General features: G+C 40.9%; 2 protein-coding genes across 3 annotated transcripts in view; both read left to right on the plus strand.

The window, feature by feature from the left end:
• The first annotated feature begins 221 nt into the window (after nucleotides 1-221).
• On the plus strand, nucleotides 222-14,914 carry fancd2 (FA complementation group D2). Of its 2 annotated transcripts, none has more exons than XM_061041902.1 (44): nucleotides 222-338; nucleotides 580-640; nucleotides 992-1,126; nucleotides 1,235-1,302; nucleotides 1,499-1,605; nucleotides 1,715-1,775; nucleotides 2,127-2,179; nucleotides 2,271-2,349; nucleotides 2,517-2,641; nucleotides 2,721-2,808; nucleotides 2,897-3,001; nucleotides 3,091-3,191; nucleotides 3,295-3,406; nucleotides 3,528-3,563; nucleotides 3,913-4,059; nucleotides 4,165-4,299; nucleotides 4,389-4,520; nucleotides 4,639-4,746; nucleotides 4,846-4,955; nucleotides 5,053-5,107; nucleotides 6,128-6,247; nucleotides 6,402-6,475; nucleotides 6,573-6,716; nucleotides 6,844-6,944; nucleotides 7,049-7,164; nucleotides 7,246-7,354; nucleotides 7,452-7,550; nucleotides 7,658-7,752; nucleotides 7,957-8,112; nucleotides 8,293-8,409; nucleotides 8,769-8,897; nucleotides 8,986-9,104; nucleotides 9,243-9,353; nucleotides 9,707-9,837; nucleotides 10,036-10,135; nucleotides 10,618-10,740; nucleotides 10,894-10,987; nucleotides 11,296-11,367; nucleotides 11,523-11,561; nucleotides 11,643-11,717; nucleotides 12,865-12,939; nucleotides 13,107-13,253; nucleotides 13,336-13,431; nucleotides 14,532-14,914. In XM_061041902.1, the coding sequence occupies exons 2-44, from the start codon at nucleotides 580-582 to the stop codon at nucleotides 14,616-14,618; spliced, it is 4,347 nt and encodes a 1,448-aa protein (XP_060897885.1). In that variant the 5' UTR covers nucleotides 222-338; the 3' UTR covers nucleotides 14,619-14,914. The 2 variants fall into 2 exon arrangements, with proteins under 2 accessions (XP_060897885.1, XP_060897886.1); XM_061041903.1 differs by having other exon boundaries at nucleotides 8,302-8,409.
• Nucleotides 14,915-15,565: 651 nt separating this feature from the next.
• tex264a (testis expressed 264, ER-phagy receptor a) overlaps nucleotides 15,566-26,088 on the plus strand; it is a 62,421-nt gene continuing 51,898 nt past the window's right edge. Inside the window, exon 1 of the mRNA XM_061041906.1 lies at nucleotides 15,566-16,100. Within this exon, the coding sequence (XP_060897889.1) occupies nucleotides 15,843-16,100 (258 nt within the window). The 5' untranslated portion in view covers nucleotides 15,566-15,842. The remainder of the gene's footprint in view (nucleotides 16,101-26,088) is intronic.

A 26,088-nucleotide genomic window follows, 5' to 3' on the forward strand; every position in this document is an offset into this window, starting at 1 on the left:
AAACGTGCAGCCCAATGCTACAAAATTAGAGACAGTCCTAAAAAATGTGGTATTCTGTGTAATGTTGAACGTCGGGCCACTTGTAATAACAGAGTAATAATATAGATTTCAGTGTAGATTCGAGAGAAAATGTTATAAAGGAACAATATTCAAATTGCATTTATTTGACTTTTCTCAGACGTGTTTGGAATTTTTCGTTGTTGTTCAGTAACAGTCAATGCAGATGATCCCTAACTGTGGGCGATGACGTCATACTACATTGGCGCGGAGGTTTTGTTTTGTAACTTCTGTGTCTGAGCTCGAAATATCGTTTTCTGTGGGCTTATCTGTTAATTAAAGTATGTCTCGCTTTTATCATACTGACATATTTTGCTAGTTAACAACATCTCCTCTATATAACATTATGCACTTACTTACTCGTAGTTGTTAGCTATCGTTGCCTGTGGCATATAGTTTTTAGCATATAGTTTTTTTTCTTTGCTAGGTCCTCAGGAGAGTGAAGAACTGCTAAGCTTGTTTGCTACTGTGGATCTAACCTTGTCTAGCTTTCTCACGCCTGACCTTTTTTTATTTCATTAGATGATGCGTAAAAAGCGACGCCCCTCTGTGGATAAAGAAGATGTGGCTACTACATCAACTAGTAAGTTTGATTTAACGTAACATCAGAACTGTTCATGCCTACGTGCCAGTTCCAGTGATGTCCTTATGTTTACCAACCATGATATCCTAATGTCATTATTCAAATCCCCCTGTACCTTGACCAAATTATCCACACAAAGGAAAGACTTTTCGAGGTGTTTAACTAAAACTGACAGGACGGCTGTATGCGTCATACTCACTGACATGACAACACATAATGTCAAAAGTTTGGATCTGTCCCTCCCATCACTGATAAGCCTGCCTAAGCCTATTGACATCTCTACTAGGTAATTTCCCCCCAGCTTTTTTTCTTTTTTTTTAATGTTCAAGGTTTGATTTCTTCTGGTCATAGAAACAAAGAAGAGTCGCAGTACAGGTCGCCAGCCAAGGGAAGCTGCTTCAGAGGACACAAATCAAAGTGTTTTTTGCACGTTTCTTCGAGAGGCAGGTGTCACCCTAATACAAGGTGGCACATCCAATGAGATCGGTAAACACACTCCAGTCCACGATTCAAAACATTTCTGGCCAGTAAATGAAATCAATTTCCCCACTTCTGTTTTCTTCCTCATTGTAATCTTTTTTTTTTTTTCTCTAGATGTGGACCAAGTAGTCTTTCAAAAAAAGATACAACAAAAGTTACAAAAGAGTCCACGTTACCCTGGGGTAAGTAGAGTACACCCTCCCTTTACAAATCAACACATTTAGGAGGAGATAGATGGGGTATGAAGAAGAGTGAAGCATGTTTGTGGTAGAGGACAACTTGTCAATGACTCTGCTGTTGGAGATTGACAATGGCATCAGCAAACATTGCAACCTTAAGTGTGAGAGATTTAATTTTCATTGACAATTTAAACGTCAGATTGTGCAGGAATTCACCACTGGATTGGAGTCTCATATCGAGGATCCTGAGCGCTTCAGGAACTGCCTCCTTCCATGTGTTCCAAAATTGCAAGATGGAGACCCAAGGTAACCAGCAAATAAACATTAGAGGCCAATTCAGGCCGCTCACAGCTACGACTTAGACAATGGTTTGTACGGCTCTATGTGGAGTGATATGTTTTTTCCTGTGTTGCAGTGGTGTTAGCTCATTCCAAGAAAGTCTTCTGCGTATGCTGTTGGGGATTGAGATGCTGCAGGTATCTGCTCAGATTCTTCTGAAGACAGCTGGATGGGGGCGCTGGTGGCGCAGTGGTTAGTGCGCGCGCCCCATGTATGGAGGCTGTTGTCTCAAGCGGGCGGCCTGGGTTCACATCCCACCTGTGGCTTCCTTCCCACATGTCATTCCACTCTCTCTCTCCCTGATTTACAACTCTATCCACTGTCCTATATCTCCATTAAAGCCACAAAAAGCCCCCAAAAAATAAATCTTTAAAGACAGCTGGATGTCACACAATAAAAAACAAAAAAAACAATAAACTGTTCCTGTTTTTGGGCATGCCCATCACGTGCTGCTGTTCATCCTCCACACACTTCTCTTTTTATTACAGACGTTCATCGTTAACATTTTGCTTGAGAAACTTCCTGAATTTATGCTTGATGGGTCAGTAGTTCTTATACAGTACTTTAAATCATTGTTACTATTTGTTCCCCATTGATTTATTCTAAGTGCCATCTTGTTCTCTTCTTCACAGCACTGGAGACGGGGGGCTCAGTATTCCTCGCATTATTATAAACCAGCTCAAATGGTTGGACAGAGTCATGGACAGCAAGGTAGTCATTCCTTAAATGATAGGTCTTGCTGCTTGTGCAGTAGACATTTCATTTAATGCTGATCTCCTCCCACAGACCTATAATCATTTTTGTTTTAGCCATTGCGTATTTCTAGATGGCAATAACAATCTCTAACTTTGGCCCTTTTTTCTGTCCCATGATTGCAGGAGTTGGCTGCGAAGCTCATGGAGCTGGTCTCAGTAGCACCTGTGGAGGTTCAGCGTGACATCATCACCAGCCTGCCAGAAATCCTGGAAGACTCCCAGCACAATGATACAGCCAGAGAGCTCAAGTATGTGCTGTAAAATCTCTGCAACAGATCTGTAGTTTAGTTTTGAGAGGTTTGATAAGCCCGTCTTTGTTTTGTGTAGCGCTTTACTCCAGGAGAACACTCAGTTAACAGTCCCTATCCTGGATGCCCTATCAAGTCTGAACCTCAGCTCCTCATTACTGACTGAGGTAGTACACACACTCTTTCAGACTTTTTCATTTATTTATACTTTTTGTAAAGGCTTAGTTCACTTCCCGTTCCTGTCTTCTGTCTCAGGTCCGTGGAGCTGTTATGGCCACTTTGGCTGCCGTGCAGCTCGATGACCTCCCTGTGGTGGTCAAGTTCGTCCTCCACTCTGTCTCAGACTCTGATGCATGTGAGGTCAGAGTCAAATCCACAGCATTAGTAATGTCCTGGTTGTTAAAGTACATGACATTGTTAAAGTGTTGGGTGTCTTTTCCCACGTGTAGGTGGTGAGTAATCTTCGTAAAAAGCTGGAGTTGGAGCAGTGTATTCTCCCTCCTGTGCTGCAGACCTCCCAGAGTCGCACGAAGAGCAAAGGATCAAGAGCGTAAGCCAACACAGTTTCAAATACACTAACAACTATTCCTGCTGTGCATGTACATGTTGTCCTTGAAGTATTACAGTATGCTCTTCTGATATATCTGGAGCAGGTCTGCCTCCACACCAGCAGCTGGCAGCAGTCAGGACAGTGTAGCATTGATTCTAGACGGGATCAAGTCAGCTGTTCGATTCCAGAAATCAATATCTGAGGCCTGGCTCAAGGTGGGACATCACTTCTTATACCCCCCTGATTTAACTCCTGAATACTTTTCTTTTGTAATGGCAATCATTCTTCTGAATTCCAAAGTTGCTTACTGATTTTTCCACTGAATTTCTTGCTTAGGCAATCGAATCGGTGGATGATGTGGAGGACCATAAAGTAAGTGTCATCTCATCAGGTCAAGGTGTTGTTTCCATGTAGAGTGGTAATCATCAGTGAAGGGGTGGATCCTTCTTTGCACATACAGTAGGCTACTGCACAAGGAAAAAAACAGTTTTCCATTTGAAAAGTAAAAAAAGCACCACAATATTCTCTCCTGATGCACACAGATAAATAATCATAATTCTATGTTTGTAGAAACACTCAGCTATCATCACCTCATGTTGTCCCATACAGACCATTCTTACACTATCATTTTTCAAACTGGTACATCACTTTGTTTTTTGTAGTGTTTGTGTGAGGATGTGAATCAATCTGCCTATCCTTCACATGTGCCCTTCTATGTCAGGTCATTGATCTTCTGGTGCTTTTCATCCTGCACTCCACCAACGCCAACCAGAGCCGGCGGGGGGCGGAGAGGTTGCTGAAGGTGAAAGTGAGGACTGGACTGATCACAGAGCCTTTGCTCCAAAAGACCTTCAGGGACTACGCTCAGGTGGTTCAGAAAGCTTATTTGAAAAGAAAGCAGCACAGTGCTCTTTGTTTTGATGAATTGATAAATTGTGATTATAATATTTTATTTTTTACAATTTGACTCCAGGTCATGCGAGGGTATTTCTCCTCAATCCTGGCTCTGGCTCAGGGTCTGCTGCGCTCCCCTGACCCCTGCGTTGTGCCTTTTGGAGGACACATGTACAGACACTCATTCACTGTTTTTGATTCTTACAGCCAGCAGGTGGGTTTTTTAAATGCCTTTAAAATGGTTTTCTTTAATCTATAAATGGAGCTAAATCAAATGAATTCACCCCTATGCTGTGTTTTTAGGAGGTGGTGGGCTCCTTAGTGACCCATGTGTGCAGTGGTGTAGGTGGGGAGGTAGACATGGCTCTGGAGCTGCTCTCTGTTCTGGTAACAGAAAAGCCCACAGAAATGGCTCTGTATGCGGTTTTTGTCAAGGTAAGGAGACGGTCACACACACATTTGTTAATTTGCCAACAGCTTGAAGCCAGCAGAAGATTCAGTATCTTACTCTTGTATCAGTTTTATTTTTAACTCTACAAATAATTCGACACAGGGAATCTTGGACCACATGGACAACTTCACGCCCCAGCAGATCCGCAGACTCTTCCACATCCTGAGCAGACTGGCGTATGGGCAACTGCAGCAGGGATCTCACATACAGGTTGATGATCATTTAACCCTTTAGTTCTACCTTCTTGTCATTCTCACATCAACTGACCCCGACTCTTTTGTTTTATTCCACCCCCCCCCCCCCTTTCAGGACGACATGCACATAGTGATCCGCAAACAGCTGTCCAGCACTGTGCCAAAGTATAAACGTATCGGCATCATTGGTGCCCTTATGGTTGTAGGCAGCATGGGGGCCGGCAGGTACGAGCTGTCACTCACAGCCATCAGCTGTATTTTTTATTTGTTCATTTTGCGTCTCTCTCTACATCTCGCTCATAACCTCTGCTCCGTAATCCAGGCTGAAAGTGAAGGAGTCACAGAATGCCTCCATGACCCAAGAGACTTTCAGACAGGTACACATTTCCTTCGTTTATGATCAATTCGTCTGTTACGATGCAGCTTATTTAAAAAAAAAAAAGTTCAATATTGTTTTACCTGTGGCTTTCAATTAGGGTTCAATAGTGAGCTATAGCTGCAATCTGTTGCATTAAGACAACAGTATCAACGTGTTAAATACTTCACTCTATACATGGGGCAGGACCTTACCACTAGGCCATCTGGTGCCCTGTGAATGGTTGTTCTAATAAACCTCTGCAGTGACCTACCTGTGAAAGAGGTCACACAAAAAAAAACTATAATGATAATGTATTCTCCTGCAAGGAACTACAACAGACACATCCATATTATAGCTCTGGTGCGTACAGTTAACTTCTCCATTCTCTATTTCACCTGCTAACAGAACACAGAGTCCCTGTGACCGCAGGTTTGTGGTCGCTGAGATATGTTCCTCTATGTGTTTTTTAATTGCTTGTTGCAGGCATAGACAGAATATACAAATGGACAGCATGCCTTGGCCTCCTCTCGTTGAACAGGATGAAGCCAGAATACCCCCGAGACGGGCATTGAAATATTGCAAATTTGCAACTAGAGTCTGTACAGTAGGAATTGGCTGAAAGAGCAGTGGTATTGACATCACACAGCGTCTGCTAATTTAATTTATCGGTCCCTCATATGGGTACAGTCCACAATTTAACAGATTGAAGCAGACACTCACGTTATGGAAGTTCAATGACTCTTGTGTTTGTGTCTTTTTCTGCGGTTCTCTGCCAATCTGGTGCACACAGCGCTGCTGGACACACAAAAAACCTAAATGAAATGATATATCTGACATTTATAGTTTGACTCATGTCCCTTCTTTTAACATAGAGGAGGCTGGGTTTTTGACCAGCAAGTCAGCAGGGGGGGTGCTCTAAATATTTTGGCTTCACTCCCAGGAAGCTGTTTCTCCGTCAGTCTTAATATATATATATATATATATATATATATATATATATATATATATATATATATACACATATGGTCTATGGGTGCAGGTGACCGCCTTGTTGGAGCTGGTGAAGTCGAGCAGTGAGAGCACAGCTGAATCTGCAGCGCTGTACTATGATGAACTGGCCAACCTGATCCTGAGCACCACCCTGGACCCACAGGTCCAGGTGAGTCTTGGACAAATATGTACCTCATCTCACGTCTCAATAGATTGTCTTGTTTCTCAGTTTTAAACGTTTTAAATAAATAGTAAATGCATACAGCTTTGTTGAATGACATTTGATTCAGCAATGCGTTTCTGTTTTTGTCACCTTCCAATAGGACACAATCGCAATGAGTGTCCTTGATGACTTCCAGAATGACTTTGTGGTGGATCTTGGCCCAGATATACCCGGGTTAGTGATGGAAAGTTACCCACGTACAATCCTGGCTTTATTGTACATTTATTCCTGTAACTAGTTTGTATAAAACTCTCCTTCCCTTGTTTCTCAGTTCTTATCTCTTCCCGGCCCGTGTGATGTACAACCTGGATGAAGATGAGAGTCAGGGAGGCATTGTCATCAACCTGCTGCCTCTGCTGGCCAAAGACCTCCAGAACAAAGGAGAGCAGCAGAGTCAAACCAAGAAGGCTCACAGGTCAGACCCCCTACAACAACATATTCAGGCTATGATACATTTCACCAGCATGGTGATGTTCCTAATAGTAACTGCATGTGATTATTGATGTGCTTGTTTTTTCTTGTCTTGTATTGTGTGGTGTCAGGAGAGTGTCTCCGCTGTGTCTGTCTCCATTTTTCCGCCTCCTGAGACTCTGTGAGGAGAAACAGCACCAGGGGGACCTGGAGGAGATCGACGCCCTACTGGGTGACGGAGTGGAAGCTACACATTTCTCTAAGAAACCACTTTGTTCTCGTTTCAATGCCTGTGAATGAATCCATCTCTTTTTGTTTAAATGTGCTGGGACACAGGCTGCCCTCTGATCCTGACAGACATGGATGTAGTGGAAAAAATGGAGAGCCTGACAAAGCCAGAGAGGGAGTTTCTCTGTACTCTGCTCTTTCACACCATCAACTGGTTCAGAGAAGTAACTGCAATTGGTTTGACTGATCTGTACTCTGACTGATCTTTGTGCACAAAGATTGATCTTACCTCTGTCTGGTGATAGGTCATCAATGCGTTCTGCAGACTCAAAGAAATAGAGATGAAGATGAAAGTGATGGCTCGTCTTCAGAACATCACCTACCTTCAGACACTGTTGGAGAGAGCGCTGTCAGGTGATCCATCTCTATTAAAGATCTCTTCATTATTAACACAACATGGTGTCAGGCCTACTTCATTTTTCAACACGTTTTTCTTAAACATGTATTTCAGGGACACTGGGCTATGTTCCACCTGTTGCCAACTTTGATGGAGAAAGCACTGATGGGATTATTCCAATTTCTGCTGCTCCTGCGATCAAGACAAAGAAAGGTAACCATTCATCACACCAGATATTTTACTCCACATTCATTTAACCAGAAACTCTGTTAGAAATCAGTTCAAAATCATAATTGCTATAATGACATTATTTTATTTAGAGGGCACAGGAAAGAAGAGGAAAGCTCCTGGTAGGATTTCCTCAGAGAGCAGCTCTCAGCTGGATGAGACGACGGACACAGATAAAACTATGCAGGTAGACCGCTGCCTTTCCTTTTCATCTCTTTTAATCTCTTTCAACTTAGATTATATAAAAATATATGTTTTTCAATTATATGTCTGGAAAAGTTCAGTAATTAACTTGTACCTCCTCAAATGAGGCTGACCTTTGGACATCAGCACGAACTGTATCATGGTTAAAACATTGTGTTGAAACTTGTGGTTTACATTCCTTCTAAAGGAGCAACCAGAGAAGGAGAAAGAAAAGGAGATCCAGCAAGGAGTCAGTCTGGGGTCCTACAGACACTTCTTCAGGGAGTTGGACATGGAGGTGCTGAGTGTGCTGCAGTGTGGCTTGCTCTCCCGCTCACTGCTAGACTCTGAGCTCCACTCAGAGGTAAGACGTGGAATAATACCTTTAAAAGTCGTGGCCTGTCATACAGTGGGTTAGGGTTTAGTGTTAGCTCACTTATTATCTTAATATCCAAACCTGCAAAGAAGAATGGGAACTATATGGATTGTTGTGAAATCAGTGTCGTTTATGTTTACTCCATTTGAAACTTCTCCCGTGATTGAGGTGCGAGAGGAGGTTCTGCTGGGTCCTGCTGAGCTGGTGTTCCTGCTCGATGATATGCTACGAAAAGTGGAGTTCAGTCTTACAGCTGCACCTGCCAAGAGAGCACCGTTTTTCAAGGTACGGAAAATAACTCAGAGAGGCAACAACAATGTTTGATACTCTCTGCTTTAAGAACTCTCCTTTTTACAATAAACAGTTGTTACAGTTTGTTCTATTATTTTCAAAGACCCAACATGAATCCACAATGAGCACAGCACTTGGCAACATTTAGCAATCGTTAGTAACAGTCTTAAGGAAAAATGTCCTTTTAATAGACAGAACCCGACTTGTGTTGATCTGCTGGTACTGTGATGGGAAGTGGGATAGAAGGAGATACTTGGATTGTTAATGATGTTTAGTTAGAAGTATATCAAACTGTACTATACAAGCCTTTATCAGACAAAGAGTAATGATATTTTGTTCTTTCTTTACCAAAGGGAAGGACTGATAAGAGTTTGGGCTTCTCCCATCTACAACAGCAGAGCTCCAAGGATATCGCCTCCTGCTGCATCCAGCTGCTGCCCACCCTCTGCTCACATCTGGAGAACTGCCACAACCATTTCCAGGTACAATTGAAGAATCAGAAGAATGCTCTTCATCTCTTTCTTCCAACTGTATATAAAAAGTGCTTGCTGTGTGTTTCCCCCCCCCCAGACGATTCTGTCTGAGAACAATGGCGTTGTGGATGGACCTGCCACAGATGTTCAGGAGCACCAGCTGATGTCCTCAGCCTACCAGCTGCTCCTGCAGGTCTTACACACCACCTTCAACTGGTGAGGAGGACAAGAACTGCAGACTGTCATGTCAGACATGAAATCTTTTCAATCCCTAAAACATCCAAGCAGTATTGAATCATATCAATATCAGCGTGTCATTTGATCCTGTTAGCTATAAATGTTTCTATGCATCAGGTCAGGATTCGGCCAGCCAGGACAGCGGAGCTTACTGAAGAAGGCCCTTGGAGTTTTGGCTGGACGACTTAAAGAGGGAGGTGCTGAGCTGACCTTGGAGCAGCTTATAAAGTGAGTGATAAAAATAATGATTTGTAGACTTTTAAAGATCATGTTTGGCACATTTGCCTTAATCAATTAGGGCAAGTTGAAGACAGACAGGGAGTTGATAATATGCAGCAAATGTGTGACTTTGGTGGTCTGCTTATGTAAAAGGAAATACAGAATAATTTCTGCTCATAATGCTAGAAAACAGAGAATGACAAAGTGTGGTAGCTAATAATAAAACTGTGGAACCAGTAAAGAACATGTCTCATTCACCTTGTTTACTCCTGATACCAGAACTTTCTAATCATGTGAATAACAAGGTTTTCATTGTGCTAAAAGATCGAATGTGTCTTTCTGCGTGTTGTCTTTTTGTTTAGACACAGCTTTGAGTACCTGGTGAACTTCAGGAGCACTATGCCGAGTCTCACCACCGCTCTGTGTCTCTCCCAGCTTCTGTCCACTGTGTCGGAGAAAGGAGGGAACCCTGCTGCCAACAGAGAGCAGACCGGTCAGTCTGACATGATATTTCATTCCAGCAATTCTTGTATCAGATATTGTTATTAAAAAGTTTCTTGGTATAAGCTAAAATAAGCCTTTTGTAACCCCTTCTCTGTAAAGATGTACTTTCTAATCAAACTGTGGTAATATTATTACAGTACACTATTAATAGCATGTTTATATATATATATATGTATCTTGTTCTTAGCTTCCCTAGCTAAACGTTTCCTCAGCCAAGAGTGGGTGACAGCGAGCGGAGAGAAGGAGCGAGGGATTAAATTTAATGAAGCACTTCACACTCTCCTGAGGTGCGTCTCACAGTCATCAACGACGTCTTTCAAGAAACAAAAACAAGTGAAGGAAAGCAAACAGCATGTTTGTATTAGAAGAATTATGTTACACACTTATATGGATAGGGTTTATTTGATGACTCGTGTTGTAGAATATGCATACGGTATGTTTATGGTCATTTAGGAATCATTTTGGCTGCTAAATATCAGAAACATCATTCTTCTTATCAGCATTAACTTTGGGCTTTTTCTATTACTGAATCTGTATTCATCTGTAAGACCTTCATAATAACTAAAAGTAAAAACACCACATTCAATCATTCATTACATTTGTGTTCTCCATCCTCATACCCAACAAGATGTTTTGTGCATTTATACCTCTTCTATAACTTCTCTTATATAAGTGCATTCTTGATAACCACATAATATGTTTGATCACCCCCCCCCTTTCTCTCTCTCTCTCTCTCTCTGTCTCTCGCTCTATCTCTCTCTCTCTGCAGAATCTACTTGGAGCATGTGGATGATGTTTTGAAAGCAGTGGAGGAGATCGCTGGAGAAGGAATAACTGAGCTCATAAACGCAGCAAAAGATGAGAGCTCTGCAACATGGCCCACTCTCAGCAGGTAGATCTTCTGCACCATCTGTCCTCTGTGTTTCAGTTTATAAGAGCACAAAGAAAGGGTCATGTGAGTTAGCAAGTGTACAGGTGTAGCTTAAATTTCTGTCAGATGATGTTGTAATTCCAGTTGTTTATTGACTTCTCTTTTTGTTTTCAGGCAGACATTCTTGGTCTTCTATAAAGTGTTGATGGCAGAACTAGAAAAAGCTGCGAGGAAGATTCCTCCTTGCAAAATCAGTGACCATACTGAGGTGAGCCACCAGGTGTCACACTATGCAACGTGTTCTATCTGTTTAAGCACTGTACCTTATAAACACAACTCCTCATCTGCTTAAATGTACAAAAAAAACTGTTAATATAAATCTTTATCATTTCCATTTTTTTAAAAGCTATATGATGTACAATGAATACTAAATGTTTGTTCCCAGTCTTTTTCAAGTAATACACAGAAATGAGACAATTCTCCTCATGTTTGTGCGCGTGTGTATACACATGTATGTGTGTTTACACATGTATGTGTGTTTACTTTTCATACATGTAGCCAATGTCTTCCCTCCAGGCTCAGCGTGAGAAGCTGCTGACCTGGAACCTGGCTGTAAGAGATTTCCACATCCTGGTCAACCTAGTTAAGGTGAGTTTGCCTGATACAATGTCTCTGAATTCCTTTTGTACTCATTTATCCTGATATATTCATTTGTTTGAGATTTTTGCATCTTTAAAAAGACACGTAGTGACACGTAATGATTTAATCCTATCAGGTATATGTCCTTTGATCTTGTCTTGTAGGTGTTTGATTCTCGGCCGGTGATCAACGTGTGCCTGAAGGTGAGACGCTGAAAAAGACTAAACATTCAGATGAAGCTGCTGCTGGTTTGAATTAACTGATGACTATATCCTTATCTTTAGTACGGTCGTCTTTTCCTGGAGTCTTTCCTAAAGTTGGGGATGCCACTTCTGGACAACAGTTTCAAAAGGCAAAAGGTACAAATGAAACGCTGTGACATCACACTGTACATCTATGGAAATGAAGCTGCATGTTAGCGTGGAACTGTGTCTAAGTAGAGTTTTTAGAAACAAGACATTGGCTTAAGTCATTGACATGGTTGATGTTCTAACTTTAGTAAACATCTTACATTCTGTTTGTGTGACTTTTCAGTTCCGTTTTCTTTTCTTTTGTTATTTAGACATAAAGATTTAAATACACAGGAACATGTCGTCAGAAAATAAAAGGCACAAAAAAATATGAAGGCAGGGAAGATTTCTGAAAAGTCAAAGTTCCTCTTTTAACAAGTGAAATAATAACTTCAGAATCAGAATCTGGGTTTATTGCCAAGTACATTTACACATACAAGGAATTTGACTTGGTGTATTGGTGCTAAACAATTAACAAGGAAATAAAGCAGAACTAACAACAACTTAAATAATACAGTAGCTAAGAAGCTATAACAATATATAAAATAGAATATAAAAATGTTAAATATAAAAAACACAAAATGTACAAAAGGTGCAATGTAGGAGCTGTGCAGTGGACTATGAGAAAAATTCTTAATGTGTTTTACTACTCACAGAGTGCATGTAAGGAAGATACATTTTTAAAGTCCTTAAGTTAAACTTGAGTCTTATTCAGGCTGCGATATTTACGCCCCTGTGAGGTTTTGCCTTCAATCTGAATGTCACAAAGGTGTAATGGGGGAGACCAAGTGGCCCCCCCTCTGTACCGTCCTCCGAGGTAGTAACAGGCGTGACAGGGGCGAGACGGTTTAAGATGAGCCAGTGGGGGAGTGCAGCGCTGTGTGTGTGTGTGTGCATGTCTGACTGTGTGTCTATGTGGAGCTCCCCCGTAACACAATATGACCTCACAGACTGGGACACCGATATTATGCTGTCACAAAATGTGACAGATCAATCTGTAAAGAGCTTTAGTTTGTTAAGCACTTTTTATAAACACATTGAATACAAAGTGCTTTCCACCAATAATCTGATTCCTTTATCTATATGTATGTGCAGGTTTTCTACTCATTCTTTATCATTAAAACATGGTGTTGCATGTGAAAATGTTTAAGTTATTGTGTTAAAAATGATGTGCTGCCAGTGTTGTGACTATGTATTGATGTATTGTCTTATTAAGGAGGATGTTCAGAGCCTGCTGAAGACCTTCCAGCTCAGCACCCGACAGCTGCATCACCTGTGTGGACACTCAAAGGTAGCTGCGGGTCAAATTTTAAAGTATAGTCTTTTCTATTTTTTGATTGGCTTTAAACATCCCCATCAAGAAATCCATTATTTTCCTGTTAAGTGTTAACATGCCTCTGTTACCTCTCAATAGACCTGTATGACTTGGTAACATTGTCACAATGTCTGGGCTCTCAGATTCTCCAGGACACAAGCCTGACCAATCACGTTCCAGCCTTAAAGAAGAGCCTGGAGCTCTTTGTTTACAGAGTGAAGGCCATGCTGACGCTGAACAACTGTCAGGAGGCGTTTTGGATCGGCAACCTGAAGAACCGAAACCTGAAGGTAAAACATTAAAGGACAAGTAGAAGATGTCTCTCTTCATATTTGTGCCATTAACTTGGAAAAACATTTTTGTACACTGCAGGGTGAAGAGATTCTTTCTCAGATGTCACAGGGGAGTGATGAAGAGGAAGACGAGGTGCAACATTCACCGCCGCCTCAGGAGCAGTCAGAGGACGAGGTACCTGCCTTTTTCTAGGAAGCTCTGAGTGCGTTACATTCCCATCTGCTTAAGATATTAAGACATTTAATGTATTTAATTTTTTTGTATGACAAGGGTTCTTTTTTTTTTTAATATGCGTACAGGGATGATATCTACCAGTAATGACATGACCAAGAAATAGTGAATCAAACTGTCTGAAAATATTCTAAATAAACTAAGAGATCACAAGGTTCAGGTTTAATGTTATTGATGAGAAACAAATCTATATTTATTGTGACGTATGGTGTGTTTAAAAGCCATCACCTGTGTAGAGTTTTCAATAATATCAGTGAGTGTACCATGTAATCAAAGCTAAAAAAAAAAAAGAAGGAATTAAAGAACTGAAATAATTCAACTTCAGGGCGGCTGTGGCTCAGTGGAAGAGTCGTTCCACTCTCAAACTTAAAGTCGGCGGTTCGATTTCCAGCTCATGCAGTCACATGTATGTGTGTCCTTAGGCTAGACACTTAACTCCAAGTTGCTCCCGCTGCGTCGTTTGCTCTGTATGAATGGGAATTATTCAACAATGTGAATGGGTTAAGTGACCTGCGGTGTGAAAACACTTTGAGTCAGAAGACTAGAAAAGCTCTACAAGCTCAAGTCCATTTTCTATTTTTAGAATAATATTTTCCATAGAAGTGAAAAAATAAATGGTGGAATGGGGAACATTAACATGAAGGTTAAGTGTATAGTTTCTGAGAAGACTGGCAGCATTGGGGACTTCATTACAGGTTTCTTTCTTTAAGGATAAACAGCACAAGATAGTGACAATGACAGTTATGTAATCAAGCCAAACATTTGACATGACTGCTTGGTGGGCCATTACTTTGTGAGTTTAAACCACACAGGTCAGTTAACAGGCAGTTGACATTGTGCAAGGCAGTGGGCTGATAAGATTACTGGAGCTGTTCAACACGCTAACGATAAGTGGCTGAAGCAGTTAATAAGAAATCTGTTTGTTTCCTGATATTTCCAAGTCGCTACATGATCAAGTCTTTCTGTTCTGCTGCTTTATCCAAAAAGATTTAGAGTTTTTGTTTTGCAAGTTTGCCAAATGTTTTTCCTGTGATTTCTATCAGGCCCAGGAGACCGACTCTGAGGAAAGTCGGACGGTCAACAGAAGGGAAGATGTGGATCAAGATGATCCTACAGACGACTCTGACTAATAGAAACATGAACTCTTAAGGTTTTTAAACTCTTCTCTGTCACATCCCTGTTTGTGGATCACCGTTTGTTTCTGTATAAAAACAAAGGTATGTTTGTTCTGTTTGTTTGTGTTGAATTAAAAAACAGATATTTGGAGATGCTTTTTCCAGTTTTTTGGGCTATTTTTTATGTTAATTATTCTTTCAAACTTACTTTGAGGGACAAGTGCAAAACAATTTATCAGCTTTTATACTGACAAAATAAATGTAATAATTAGATTTCTAATAAACAATATTGTATCCCATCTTTTATGTGTCATCAATGTATGATTACTTAAAAATACATGTTTTTTGTGGATTATTTCATTATCAATTTCACATTGACAAAAAAATAAATTCTAAATAATGAATGCAAAGTTTTTACTTTTAGGCATGTTAACACCTTGACTTTTACAGGTATAGTTATAAAACCCTCTGTTTATGGCTCATGAATGTTTCATACTTTGCTTCATTTGTTTTCCTGGGTGGATTTCCACGGTATGATGAACTTTACATCAGGAAGCACTTTGCTATGCTCGTTGAAGAAATTACCTCTGATGTTAGGTTTAACAATCCATAAACGCCGCACTACATGTGAACGACAGCGCTTCACAGCACGGATATCAGTCACAGAAACAATGATTTCAATGTAAAGACATCAAATATACGTTTTCTAATGACAGAGCTGTACCATTTCAAGTCACACCCCTCCGGGTTGAACCATGAAAATGAGAATAGGGGGTTACATTGCCATACATATGTATGCTAAAGTCACTACCTTGGGGTTAGGTTTGATCAAGATAAAAAAAAATCAATATTATACTGTACTATAAGTATATTTAATGTTTGACTGTGAGAAATATATGCAACGTAGTTTAAAAATATATATATATATGTAAGCCCCCCTCCCCTCTGTTGGACAATGTTCTAATCAGGAAGCATGTTCTTCTGTTTGGGATTTACCACAAACAAACAGTTTTTTACTTCCAACTTCAGCTAGCGTTTCCTCTTTTGTGTACGGTTTTACTATCGTGAAAACTACATTTGACTCAGGTTTTGGTAAAGCCATTGTTTCTCTGCTCTTGTTTCAATCTGTTAGACCACATTCTCGGTCTATGTGACCCGGAGGAGGACGGGTTAGGCTTCACAGTTTTTTTTTTGCCAACTGCATTGTCTGCAGCTGTAACGTTACCGCTTTGAGAAACCATGTCCGATCTAATCCTGGTGCTCCTGGTAGTCGTGCTACTCGTGTGTTTGGTTGGAACATTGGTGGGTTTTCTAGTGTACTCGGGGCTCCTGTCCGACGTGATTATAAAGACTGGGCCACCTCCTATCAAAAATGTTACCTTTGCTTATAAATTCAAAGAGGGATCATACAAGGACTGCGGTGCAGCCTACACAGAGACCTGCAGCATCGGGCCAAAGCTGAGCACCATCAGTGTCTTCTACGATGACCCCAAGCAGGTGAGATCCTAGGACCCAGTAACTGCCAACCTAACTACAATACACTGCACTTCAGTTACACATGACCTGATGACATAACCACTAAACCCAAAGTACGTTACTTTCTGATGTTACAGTCACACACCAGGGTTCAAAATATATACATTCAACTTCAAGTTAAACACACCATCACAACATCTCACAATCCTCTGTGATATCTTAAAGTTTCAAAATATATGCCATATAGTGTGTCTAATGGTGTGCTAAATCAGACCATTACACTGTAGAGGCTGCAACCAGTATATGTCTGCAGTTTTACATAAAGCCATATGCGTGCTGCTGGTTTATTTCCTGTCTGTCATAAGCTCTAAAAAAAGTTTAAGGTTGTCTAGTTGCAGTGAGTTTCTAATGTTATTGTTAAATCTACTTATAAGTAATTTTTAAAGGCCATGGGTATATCACATGACCGTATTCTGTACAAAATTCTGAGAAATAATTGGACTTAATTCAGTGTGTAAGACTAAAGGGGTTGGTGTACAAGTGTCCTTTTGTAGGAACTGAGCCTGAGTGATGAAACCAGTGAGCTGTTCAATGCCACGTTGCACTGTTGATATTTTTTCCCCTCTCATGTGCTCTTCCAGGGTGCGTGTGCACTGTCTGCCACTGACTCCAAGACGGTGGCCTAAAAGGGCAAACACAGCTTCTTCACATGTCTGTGCAGAGAGCAGATGGATATGTTTCATTGTCCCCTCCTTTGTCTAGTCTAAATATTTATGAAATAACAGTCACAATTGCAGAAAGGCAGTCAATCTGCCATTTGCCATTTGGATGGTGAACTGTATAAATAGTTCATTGCTCAGCTGGGATCTGTGGTCGTCCCACTCTTTTATGTCCTATCCCGCGGCTCATCACGAGTTGTGTTTTCAGTCAACAAGAAATGTCTGCACAACAGCTGCTTGTTGTCAGATGTAATGTTTACTGTGTGCCCAGCTGATACAGGAAGAGTACACACACACACACACACATGAAGTTTGATACAATTTCCCACAGGCTGAAGAGCCATTTATTGCTTTTTCCAAGACCTAACTACAAAATAGTTTATGTTTGTGTTAGTTTACCTTTTACTGAATCAGTACTGTTAACATAGGAGTCTAAAGCATTCTGCACATCAGCCAAAGATCACAGTAACCCCGGTCAGAAAAGTTGATAATGGGCAAAGTCTCTGGTGTAGGACAACTAGGTTAGCTTTATGTTTTCTTGTCTCTGACTCTTAAGATAGGCTCAATTTTCTAAGTTTCCCAGCTGCTGAGCTAAATCACAATTGAATGATCCACTATGGAATAAAGAATATGGCACACTGGCACTCCTGAGTGTTTGTCTTTCTGCTTACCCCTGCCAGTTTCCCTGTGGCGCAGTGTCTTCTTATAACTAAAGGCTTTTTAATGGAAACCCAAAGTGGGAGCCAGCGGAAAGTTTTTGGAAAGATGCTCATGGAGGAGCTTTCAAGACTTTTCTGCTGCTGTCAGAGTTTGTGGAGAGTCTGGGTCATAGGGAGCAGTTGGATGGCGCTATAAACCCTGAGTTTCTTTGGAAAGAAGAATTAGAATACACAGAAAAACAACAGCTTGTGACTATATTATCATTAACTTTACCAGGAAGCCCAGTAACAGTTAACAATCTGTTGTGAGCCCTGTAAGACTTATAGTTAAAATAATAAATGTAAATAAGGGTGACGGTAACTTTTAATCATTTCTAATTAAATGATTGAATCATCATTTATTAATGAGGCTGATAAACGCTAATGAAAGCTGTGTTCATTTGTTTGGTGTCTAGAGAATTAGAGATACCCTTATTACTTCACAATGGATTGCTCACCCTAACAATAAAAATCAACTAAAATGTGACAGATGTCATATGAGAAAATGCTCCTTTTCTTTTTTTTGTTAGATTTATTTTGGGGCTTTTTGGGGCCTTTATTGTATCGACAGTACAGCGCAGAGTTGGAAATGAGGGACAGAGAGAGTGGGGAATGACATGCGGGAAAGGAGACACCGGCCAGATTTGAACCCGGGCCGCACTCTTCGAGGGCACACCTATCTTTTATGTGACTTAACCTGTGTTGTAGTTTTGAAGTATGAATGTGGGCACACTGTTGGGGCTAAAGGGGGCAGCTCTCCTCGCTCCTTTACAAAACTTCCCGTGGACTTTGTAGCTTGCTGTGTTTGGAGTTGACCTCAATACTGAATGTGGCCTCTGCATCTATAAACAGCTTATAAATCTTCTCACTGTGCCATTAATGCTTTAAGTCTTTCAATCTTACAAACCTGGTTCTAAACCAGTTGAATTACACGTTTAGTGTGTAGAAAAAAATCGAATTGTTTTTGTTAGGAATTGACTTAGAAAAAATCTGATTGTATTAATTGGATCTATTTGTTGTTGTGTAAATCCACAGTTATTCACAGCCATCCTTTAATATGTTATTTGAGACTCTACATGTATAAATGAAATAAAAGTGTCTCTGTATTGTACAGTGCACTGATGAAGTCAAGGCCAGAAACACTTTTTTAAGTTTTTAACATGCAGATGGCTATCCATTTTATTTAGAGTGCAGTAAATAATAACCTTCTGACATTTCGCCATGAAGTCAATGAGAATAGTTTTTGAGCTCCATGCTAGTTGGTAGCATTTGAGCATTTCAAATAATATCTTCAGTTTCTTTATACTGAATATTACCTGTCACTGTACCTTGTGGCCACTAGATGGCAGTGCTATCATTGATTTGGGTTTCAGGCGGTAGTGGGGCACATCCTCGAACCACCCATTATATCATTGCAGTGTGAATCATCCGCTTAGCACACATTTTCTCAAAATGACTTTTTATCATATTAAGATAAAATAGTATTTAATCTTGGTACTTTAACTGTGACACTAGTGGTACAGCTCTGTCATTTGCATACACCTGCAGTTAACTTTGAATAAAGTCACTACACCTGCTGTATGTTTGCTCAGTTATACAGACTGTAAGATTTCACTGGTCTGGATTTCTTAAGGCATTGGCTGACATCCTCACCTTAAGTCAATAGAGGCAATACCAATTAGCACTAAAGCAACTTCCTTTACTTGATGCCCACGTCTTGTATCCATTCCAGCAGTCTGAGTTTGCATGTATGCTTGTTATTGCACTAATGTATCAACACAAACGCCTGAGGGATCTTAAGAGTTCAGCCGTCTGGCTCTCAGTCGACTGGAGAGTGACCCGTAGCAGCGGAGGTTACTCTTAAAACTCAGTAAACAATTCAAGGCAGGGTCGCCTCAGGCTGAGCTGTAAATGGAGCTTTGACCCAAGTATTGAGCAAATCCTAGACTATAGATAAAGTACAGATGTAATCACTGAATTCTCGGTTTGCAGCCTTTTGTTGTGTTGCTGAGTTAAAAATCTACTGGCAGGCTGCCTGTCTGCGCGCTATCTCCAGAGACAAATCCATTAATAAGAGTGGGCAGCAGTGGATGCTCAGAAGCGCGTGCGTGCGTGCGTGCGTGTGTACCACAACATACCAGAGAATAAGGAACTCAAGAGATAAATTGCCTATAGAATGGATGAACCTATATTAAATGAATTGAATGTATTTCTATGAAATAGGGACAATGCAGTATTCTAATATAAAACATGAACGTGATGTGCTGCACATAGAGTTTATAGCTGTTGCTTGTTTCTAAGCCTCTAGTTGAGCCTTTGTGTAAAAGGTGTATAAATATATTTAAGCATTATGCTTTCTGATCAAAGCCTGTCCATACTTTGTAGAAGTTCACAACAAACACAGCTGCCTCTGTCCCTGATAAAATGATGTGTTTGTATCCAGGATAAACCAGAGCTGCTGTCTGCTTCATCCTCTGATCTGCTGAATTCCCCACTTTGTTTTGGCTCTTGAAGCAAAAACCCACTCGTGGCTCCCCATAACAAGCAGGAGAAAATGAAATGTCATGTGTGGACTCATAGGGGAGTGGCCGTGAGAGACGAGCAGAGGTGTGTTACTGCCTTGGAAAGAGGGGCTCTACATTGGTAGGAGTCTGACTCACCTTGAGAGCCTCACCGCGCTCCAATTCATCAATCAGAATTTCAGATCAGAGCATCGAGCATCATGGCGCTCCCAGTCAAATTTATTAGCATTTTACTGCCGCGTGACTGTCTGTCGATGGCAGGAACATGAAAGGCAGGCTTCTGGCGAGTAGTTGCAGCTTTTAAGGGTTTATATAAAATGAAAATAAATATGCTGATACTCTAAAGTCTGGTCCCACATGTCTTTAAGTCGATAATATGCAAGATTGTGGACATGCCAGCTCTCCCACTTACAGACCCCCCCCCCCCCCCCCCCCCAGAATGCTTTATGGACATCGCTACAGTGAGGGTAAAAACGAGAAGGCAGCAATCCAGACAGAATCTATTAAACAGGGATCTACTGTTCATCCTGAAACACTTCTCTAGTGTGAGTGTATTTTTAGCATGCAATCTTGGTTCCATTCTCTAAAAGACGGCGTAGAAGGAAAACATTAAAGCTGACATGCTACCATTAGTCAGTGAAACAAGATGGTGAAAAATGCCTTTAAATCTTCCGCGCCATCAATCCCGTGACATACATTGGCTGTTCAGCCTGTGTTATGATGCGCAGGATATTGGATTACACAGCTGAATATTTATCAGAACAGCTTGCAGAGAGTGAGGAGAAGCAGAAGGAGAGTTTAAGATTTGTAGGGAAGAAGGCGAGGCCATGCAGAAAGAGGGAGGAATGCATTCATTTCTCCTAATAGAGAAGATTATCTCTCTGCTTCTTGACATCTGGCTGGATGAGTGCCACACTGTGTCCAGCTGGCCAAGGAGTGGTGATCCAGCCAAAGGACTGTGGTGAAGGAAAACTGTGCCTTGCCTCCAGCAGGCTGCTTATCCTCGCCAGTAATTATACATGCCAGAACTCCCAGGATGCCATGTGTAATTACCAGCAAAGTCTGAGAGCTGCCTAAAGGCACATAGATCCATTTGGTGAAAGAGTGAGTTACAAAAAGGATGTCCACTGGCTCCTGACTCAAGGAGCCAATGGGGCCCATGCCTCATCACTGCAGTGTATGCATAATCTGCTCTGGGTGCCTGAGGAAAGAGGACAGATTCATGTTTATTTGAAGCCTCAAGTTTAGCTCATTGGCTGCTGCCTTGTTGGTTTTCACCATATTTAGACTTTAGGAAAGCTAAAAGAGCTTCTGTTAAATAAACGTTTTAGAAACACTGCACAAGCTAACAAGCTGGGTATGATGAGCATAGCTGCTGTAAAGTAGAAACACAGTAATATTGATTTATTAAGTACCAGAATATCACTCAAGAGAAGCAGAAAGCCATAATATTTCAAATAAAATCCCTTAAGGCACTAACAACACAAACTCAGTTACTGGAGGTAACTGGAGCAGGGCTGCTAGTTGCTGTTACCTGTCACTATCCTTATTATGCAAAACCTTGAACCCTAAGCAAAGTTTTCATGAATTAAAAAACAGCTAAAAAACATTTTTGAACCAGGCTTATAATGTGTAATTCTGCTGTAGAGTTAAGCATTTTATGATGAGACCTAGGGTGCACTCACACTAGGCAATCTGTAACGGGGCCTAAGGACGCTTCACCCCTAAAGTCACGACGCCTCCTACTACTAAGAGTTGCTCCAAGTGACACAATTCTAATACAACTCTTAGAATCAAGACATTTTCTAAGAATTTTTCCTTAAAGTTAGGACTAGATCCTTGTAAAGATGAAAGTTATTCACAAAGCATCTTAGCTTTAGAGAGCTCCTCAGGTGTATAACTGTTAGGAGTAGTGAGGGGGACTTTTAAGAGTTTCTCAAGCTGAGGAGAAAATGAAGACATGTTCTGCAAACACTGCATGAAGAATATTATTGAGTCATAGTTGTGCCGAACAGACAAAAATTATTTGTTCAGACATTTCAAGCCAACAATTACTTTTTTTCCGTACATAGTGAGACATGCATGTTAAGTCTCTCTACATGTGGTTACCTCCACAGACGCATCCAATCTCTAATTAAAGCTCTTCACCTGCTGATATAACTGTCAGCAGGTGAAGAAGCTGCTGCACAAGTGGGCATGTGATTTCAAACATTTTGTAGGTGTTATACTTTTAAAGTAAGTTACATACTATCACACAGATGATCATTTCAAAGTGTTCATAATTACACAATGTCTGACTAGATTCTATCATTGACTTTTTTTCTCAATATTTTTGGATCAACCAATCACAGCTTCTGGAAAAATGTTTCATACCTAGCAACGGGGTCAACCACGCCCTCTCAATAAGATGAAAGTTAATGGGTGCATCCAAATTGCCAAGTACCTACTCAGTCTGTCAGTAGTCAGTACCTACTATCTGTGCTGTATACTGTTAGTACCTACTATTCAGTAGGTGCACACAGTAGGCAGATATTTGTTCCTACTTCGTCTGATTCATTCAGTATGGAAGTGGCGTCATTTACGTTACCCGAACCCGCACCCACCCGTTTTCTTTTGTTTTTTGTTGTTTAGCTTTATAAATGTAAATTGTAAATGTAATGATTTCACAATGTAAATCAAGTAAAAGACAGATTAAATAACTAAATAACATACAGTACATAAAGGAAAGTAGAAATGAAAGACAGTAATATACAGAATATAAAATAAACCAATAAAGACACATTTAAATAATGAAATCATTATTTAAATAGAGGGGAGAAAGGTTTTATAATAATGCAGACATTTGTTATATTTTCTGTTGTTAATTAAAAGTAGTGGTTTCAGTCGGGACTTTAAATTAAGATTCAATTAATCCACGCTCGTTTGTTTTGATTTGGAGGCGCACGTGAAGTGACGATTTCCGTTTAATTTCGCACAGCATTGTGGGTGGTAAAATACAATTCATTTCCTGAAAGGATGCATCCGATCCATACTGCATGAAACCAGGAAGTTAATATCCATACTGAAATGTTCAGTATACTGAGGTGGACACAAAAAATGACCACTGAATGACCACGAGGGTTCAGTATACTGAAACTGCCTACTGAAAAGTACTGCATACTGAACTGTGGATATTTGGAAACGGCCCTCGTCTCTTCCTCGCTCAGAGTCGCTCTGAGAATATTCCTAAATGACAACTAGGCTAAAAATCCTTGCTAGGATTTTGTAAGCTAAGTTAGGAGCTCTCTGAGAGGATCCTGCTGAAGCACGGTGTGAGTGAGCTCCCTTATTTGGAAACAACTCACAGTTGGAGCCTCAAGTGGCCAGTCCAGGAACTGCAGTTTTTGGCACTTCTTTGTTGGCTTCATTTCTCAGCTCTGGAGGTTGCTGTTTGGAATGTCTCACACTTTCTCCTTTTTCAATCAGTTTGCTTTAACTTTATGTGGGTAAGTCTACCCTCTATAGTGCATTTGGATATACCATTCATTTAGCTGCAAACAGCCCATCACAGCCTACATGTAGCCTCAGTGATGTGCAGCCCTATTACTTTCAATTTCCCTCCTGGTGACTTTGTCTCTGCCGCCTCGTCTGCCTGCAGGGGGGCTGAATGACTTCCAATCAGCTGAGACAGGTTATCGCTCTGACACACTGAGGCAAAAGACAGCTCTTGTTGAGAGATAGCTTATCATGTCGTCTTCTGTCCATCTTGCTCCCAGTGTGTCAGGTTCTTTGCTTGTTCATGGAAGTGCCCTTAACACCATACGTCTCTGCGTTCCTGATAAAAAGAAAATGATTTTGTATGAACACCTGAACCTAAAAAGAGAGCTCTCCTACAGAAGTGTGTGTTCTTTGTGCGTTACATTGATCCAGCACAACTTGACTGTGGATAAGTTGTGTGTGTGTGTGTTTTTTTTTTGGGGGGCTGTTACGTGCTCTTCACAAACTTGGTGCGTTCTTTCCATGCTACATTTGCTGCTTGTCATGCTTCACTGCAGACGTTGATTTGACAGTGTAGAGGTCCAGAGAGGCTCACAATCTGCAGATTTATTGACTTTGCAGTGAAGTACAGACTCTTGTACAATCACAGCCTCTTTCTACATTCTGGCATAATGGTAAACCAGGTACAGGAGCATGAAGGACAAATGGGATGTTTTGCTCTCAGGCTTTGTATTTCAAATATTTTTTATTTAAATAACACTTCTTAGTTGTTGATTTACCAACTAAAAGCAAACCTGAAAACACACAAATGGATTAATTTAAGCTAATTATTGTTTATGAAGTTGTAGCAATGCAAATATCTGTACTGACTCTAGTATCAGCAGTTCCATTACCAGTAACAGTATCTGTCTCTAGCTGTGTTTGGGCACGGTACAGATGGCCAGTGTGACCGCGCCCTAAACTCACTGAAAATGAGGTATCATGTATTAGCCAGTTTGCCAGTTGATGAACCAACCCCATATGCCATTCCATTACCAATTTGTCATGTCCTACTATAATAACTGACTTCAGGTTAATTATGACGTTACTTCAAACAATTAGCAAACAGTCCAGTGCTACAGCAGAATAGTGTCTTGTAAGTCAAAGCTAGCAAAACATCTTAATGAGAGCAATAAAATCCACCAATAAAATGGATAGCAGTACTTGATATGAATTGTTACTCTAGTCCAGGTATTGGTAGTGGTGTCTGCCTGGTTGCAGTGTTTCCATGTTGCCTTTTCATGGTTTGTATTGTTCCTTTAAAGAAAGAGCTGATGTCGTCATCTTTCAGTGTTTGTCTCTCCCACTCTGCTAATTTAGCTCCTTGTTTTTGTCCATCGGTCAGTGTTTGCAGTGTTTGAGCCTGCTGATGGTGCTCGATCACTCATATCATTATGATCCTGTCTTTAAGTCACAGTATTGGATACTTGCCTTGTTGGTCCCTGTCCTCCCTTACCTGCTAACACTTCAGAAATGAGCAGTAGTAAATTGGGCCAGCTGGTCAGAGTGATGCATCCCCAGTGGTGATAGCCAGGAGGGGAGAGAGCAAAGAGGAGGAAAGATGAAAAGAGTAAATCCTCATTATGTGTCTGCTAATAAAGAATTACCTCTGTCAGCTGTACCGTTTTATTGTTGAACAGACCTCATCTATCAAAAAAGATCCTTGTAGCCTCAAGCAAAGAATTGCTTTTGAAATTACTCCCCCCCCCCCCCCCCCAACAGGTCCATGGAGACTTGGAGACGGGGAATCAGGTAGAGATGGGAATGGCACCATTTGTGATGGGAAGCCATCTAAGAGTCCCCTGTGCAATGAGCGCCACCAAACTTGGCTATATATGTCTTTTTTTTCCAATTAAATGAGCTTGCTGAGAATACAGTAGAAAATGTGTGCTGGCTGCACATGAAATCATCAGAAGCTTATTCAGATGAAATTAAAAAATGTAAATCTTGCATCTCACTCTCCATTCAGTAGACTTTACAAGTCACTGCTGGCTGAATAGTTTTTTCTGTAGCTTGGTTTGGAACGTAAACATGTCAGTGTAAAAGCTTTTTCCCATTTACCAACTCTCTGCTTCTCACCTTGGCCAATCACAAGCCACAGTGCGTTTTTCTCAACTATCTGGGAGAAATGGAATCACATGCTGTGTTTAAAAACACAGCTTTGGCAGCAGCTGACTTTTAAAGGGCTTCTGCCCAGTGAGGACAGTGTCTGAGAAGCTTTTACCTTTTGTGGTGTAAGAATTTTAGATGCAAACAAAACAACTTTGGTGGAGAGAAGGAGTGGTGCTCTTTTCTATCCTAATTGGCTGCAGTCTCTGGGGTTTGTTATCTAGAGGGAAGCAGAGATGAGATGCAGTCAGGACGGCTGTTTGTTTTTTAGCCCCTGTGTGGGATGTGAATGATAGCTGGAGCGCTGAATGATATCATTAGTGAACTACTGGCTAGGCGAACACACTCCAGTCAATCAGTGTGGAGAGGCTGAGAGATAGGGAGATGGTGATACTGAAGCGAGACCGTGGGAGGACAGTTGTTATCCCCTTTGAGTTTGAATGGT

This window comes from Labrus mixtus, chromosome 7 (assembly GCF_963584025.1).
Source record: "Labrus mixtus chromosome 7, fLabMix1.1, whole genome shotgun sequence".
Classification (NCBI taxonomy): domain Eukaryota; kingdom Metazoa; phylum Chordata; class Actinopteri; order Labriformes; family Labridae; genus Labrus; species Labrus mixtus.

Excerpts from the sequence above, each read along its gene's own strand:
- fancd2 (XM_061041902.1), top strand. The coding sequence starts at position 580 with ATGATGCGTAAAAAGCGACGCCCCTCTGTGGATAAAGAAGATGTGGCT. Across the intron at positions 4,521-4,638 it reads TGTATGCGGTTTTTGTCAAG|GGAATCTTGGACCACATGGA; the intron begins GTAAGGAGACGG and ends AATTCGACACAG. Across the intron at positions 6,717-6,843 it reads CAAACCAAGAAGGCTCACAG|GAGAGTGTCTCCGCTGTGTC; the intron begins GTCAGACCCCCT and ends GTGTGGTGTCAG.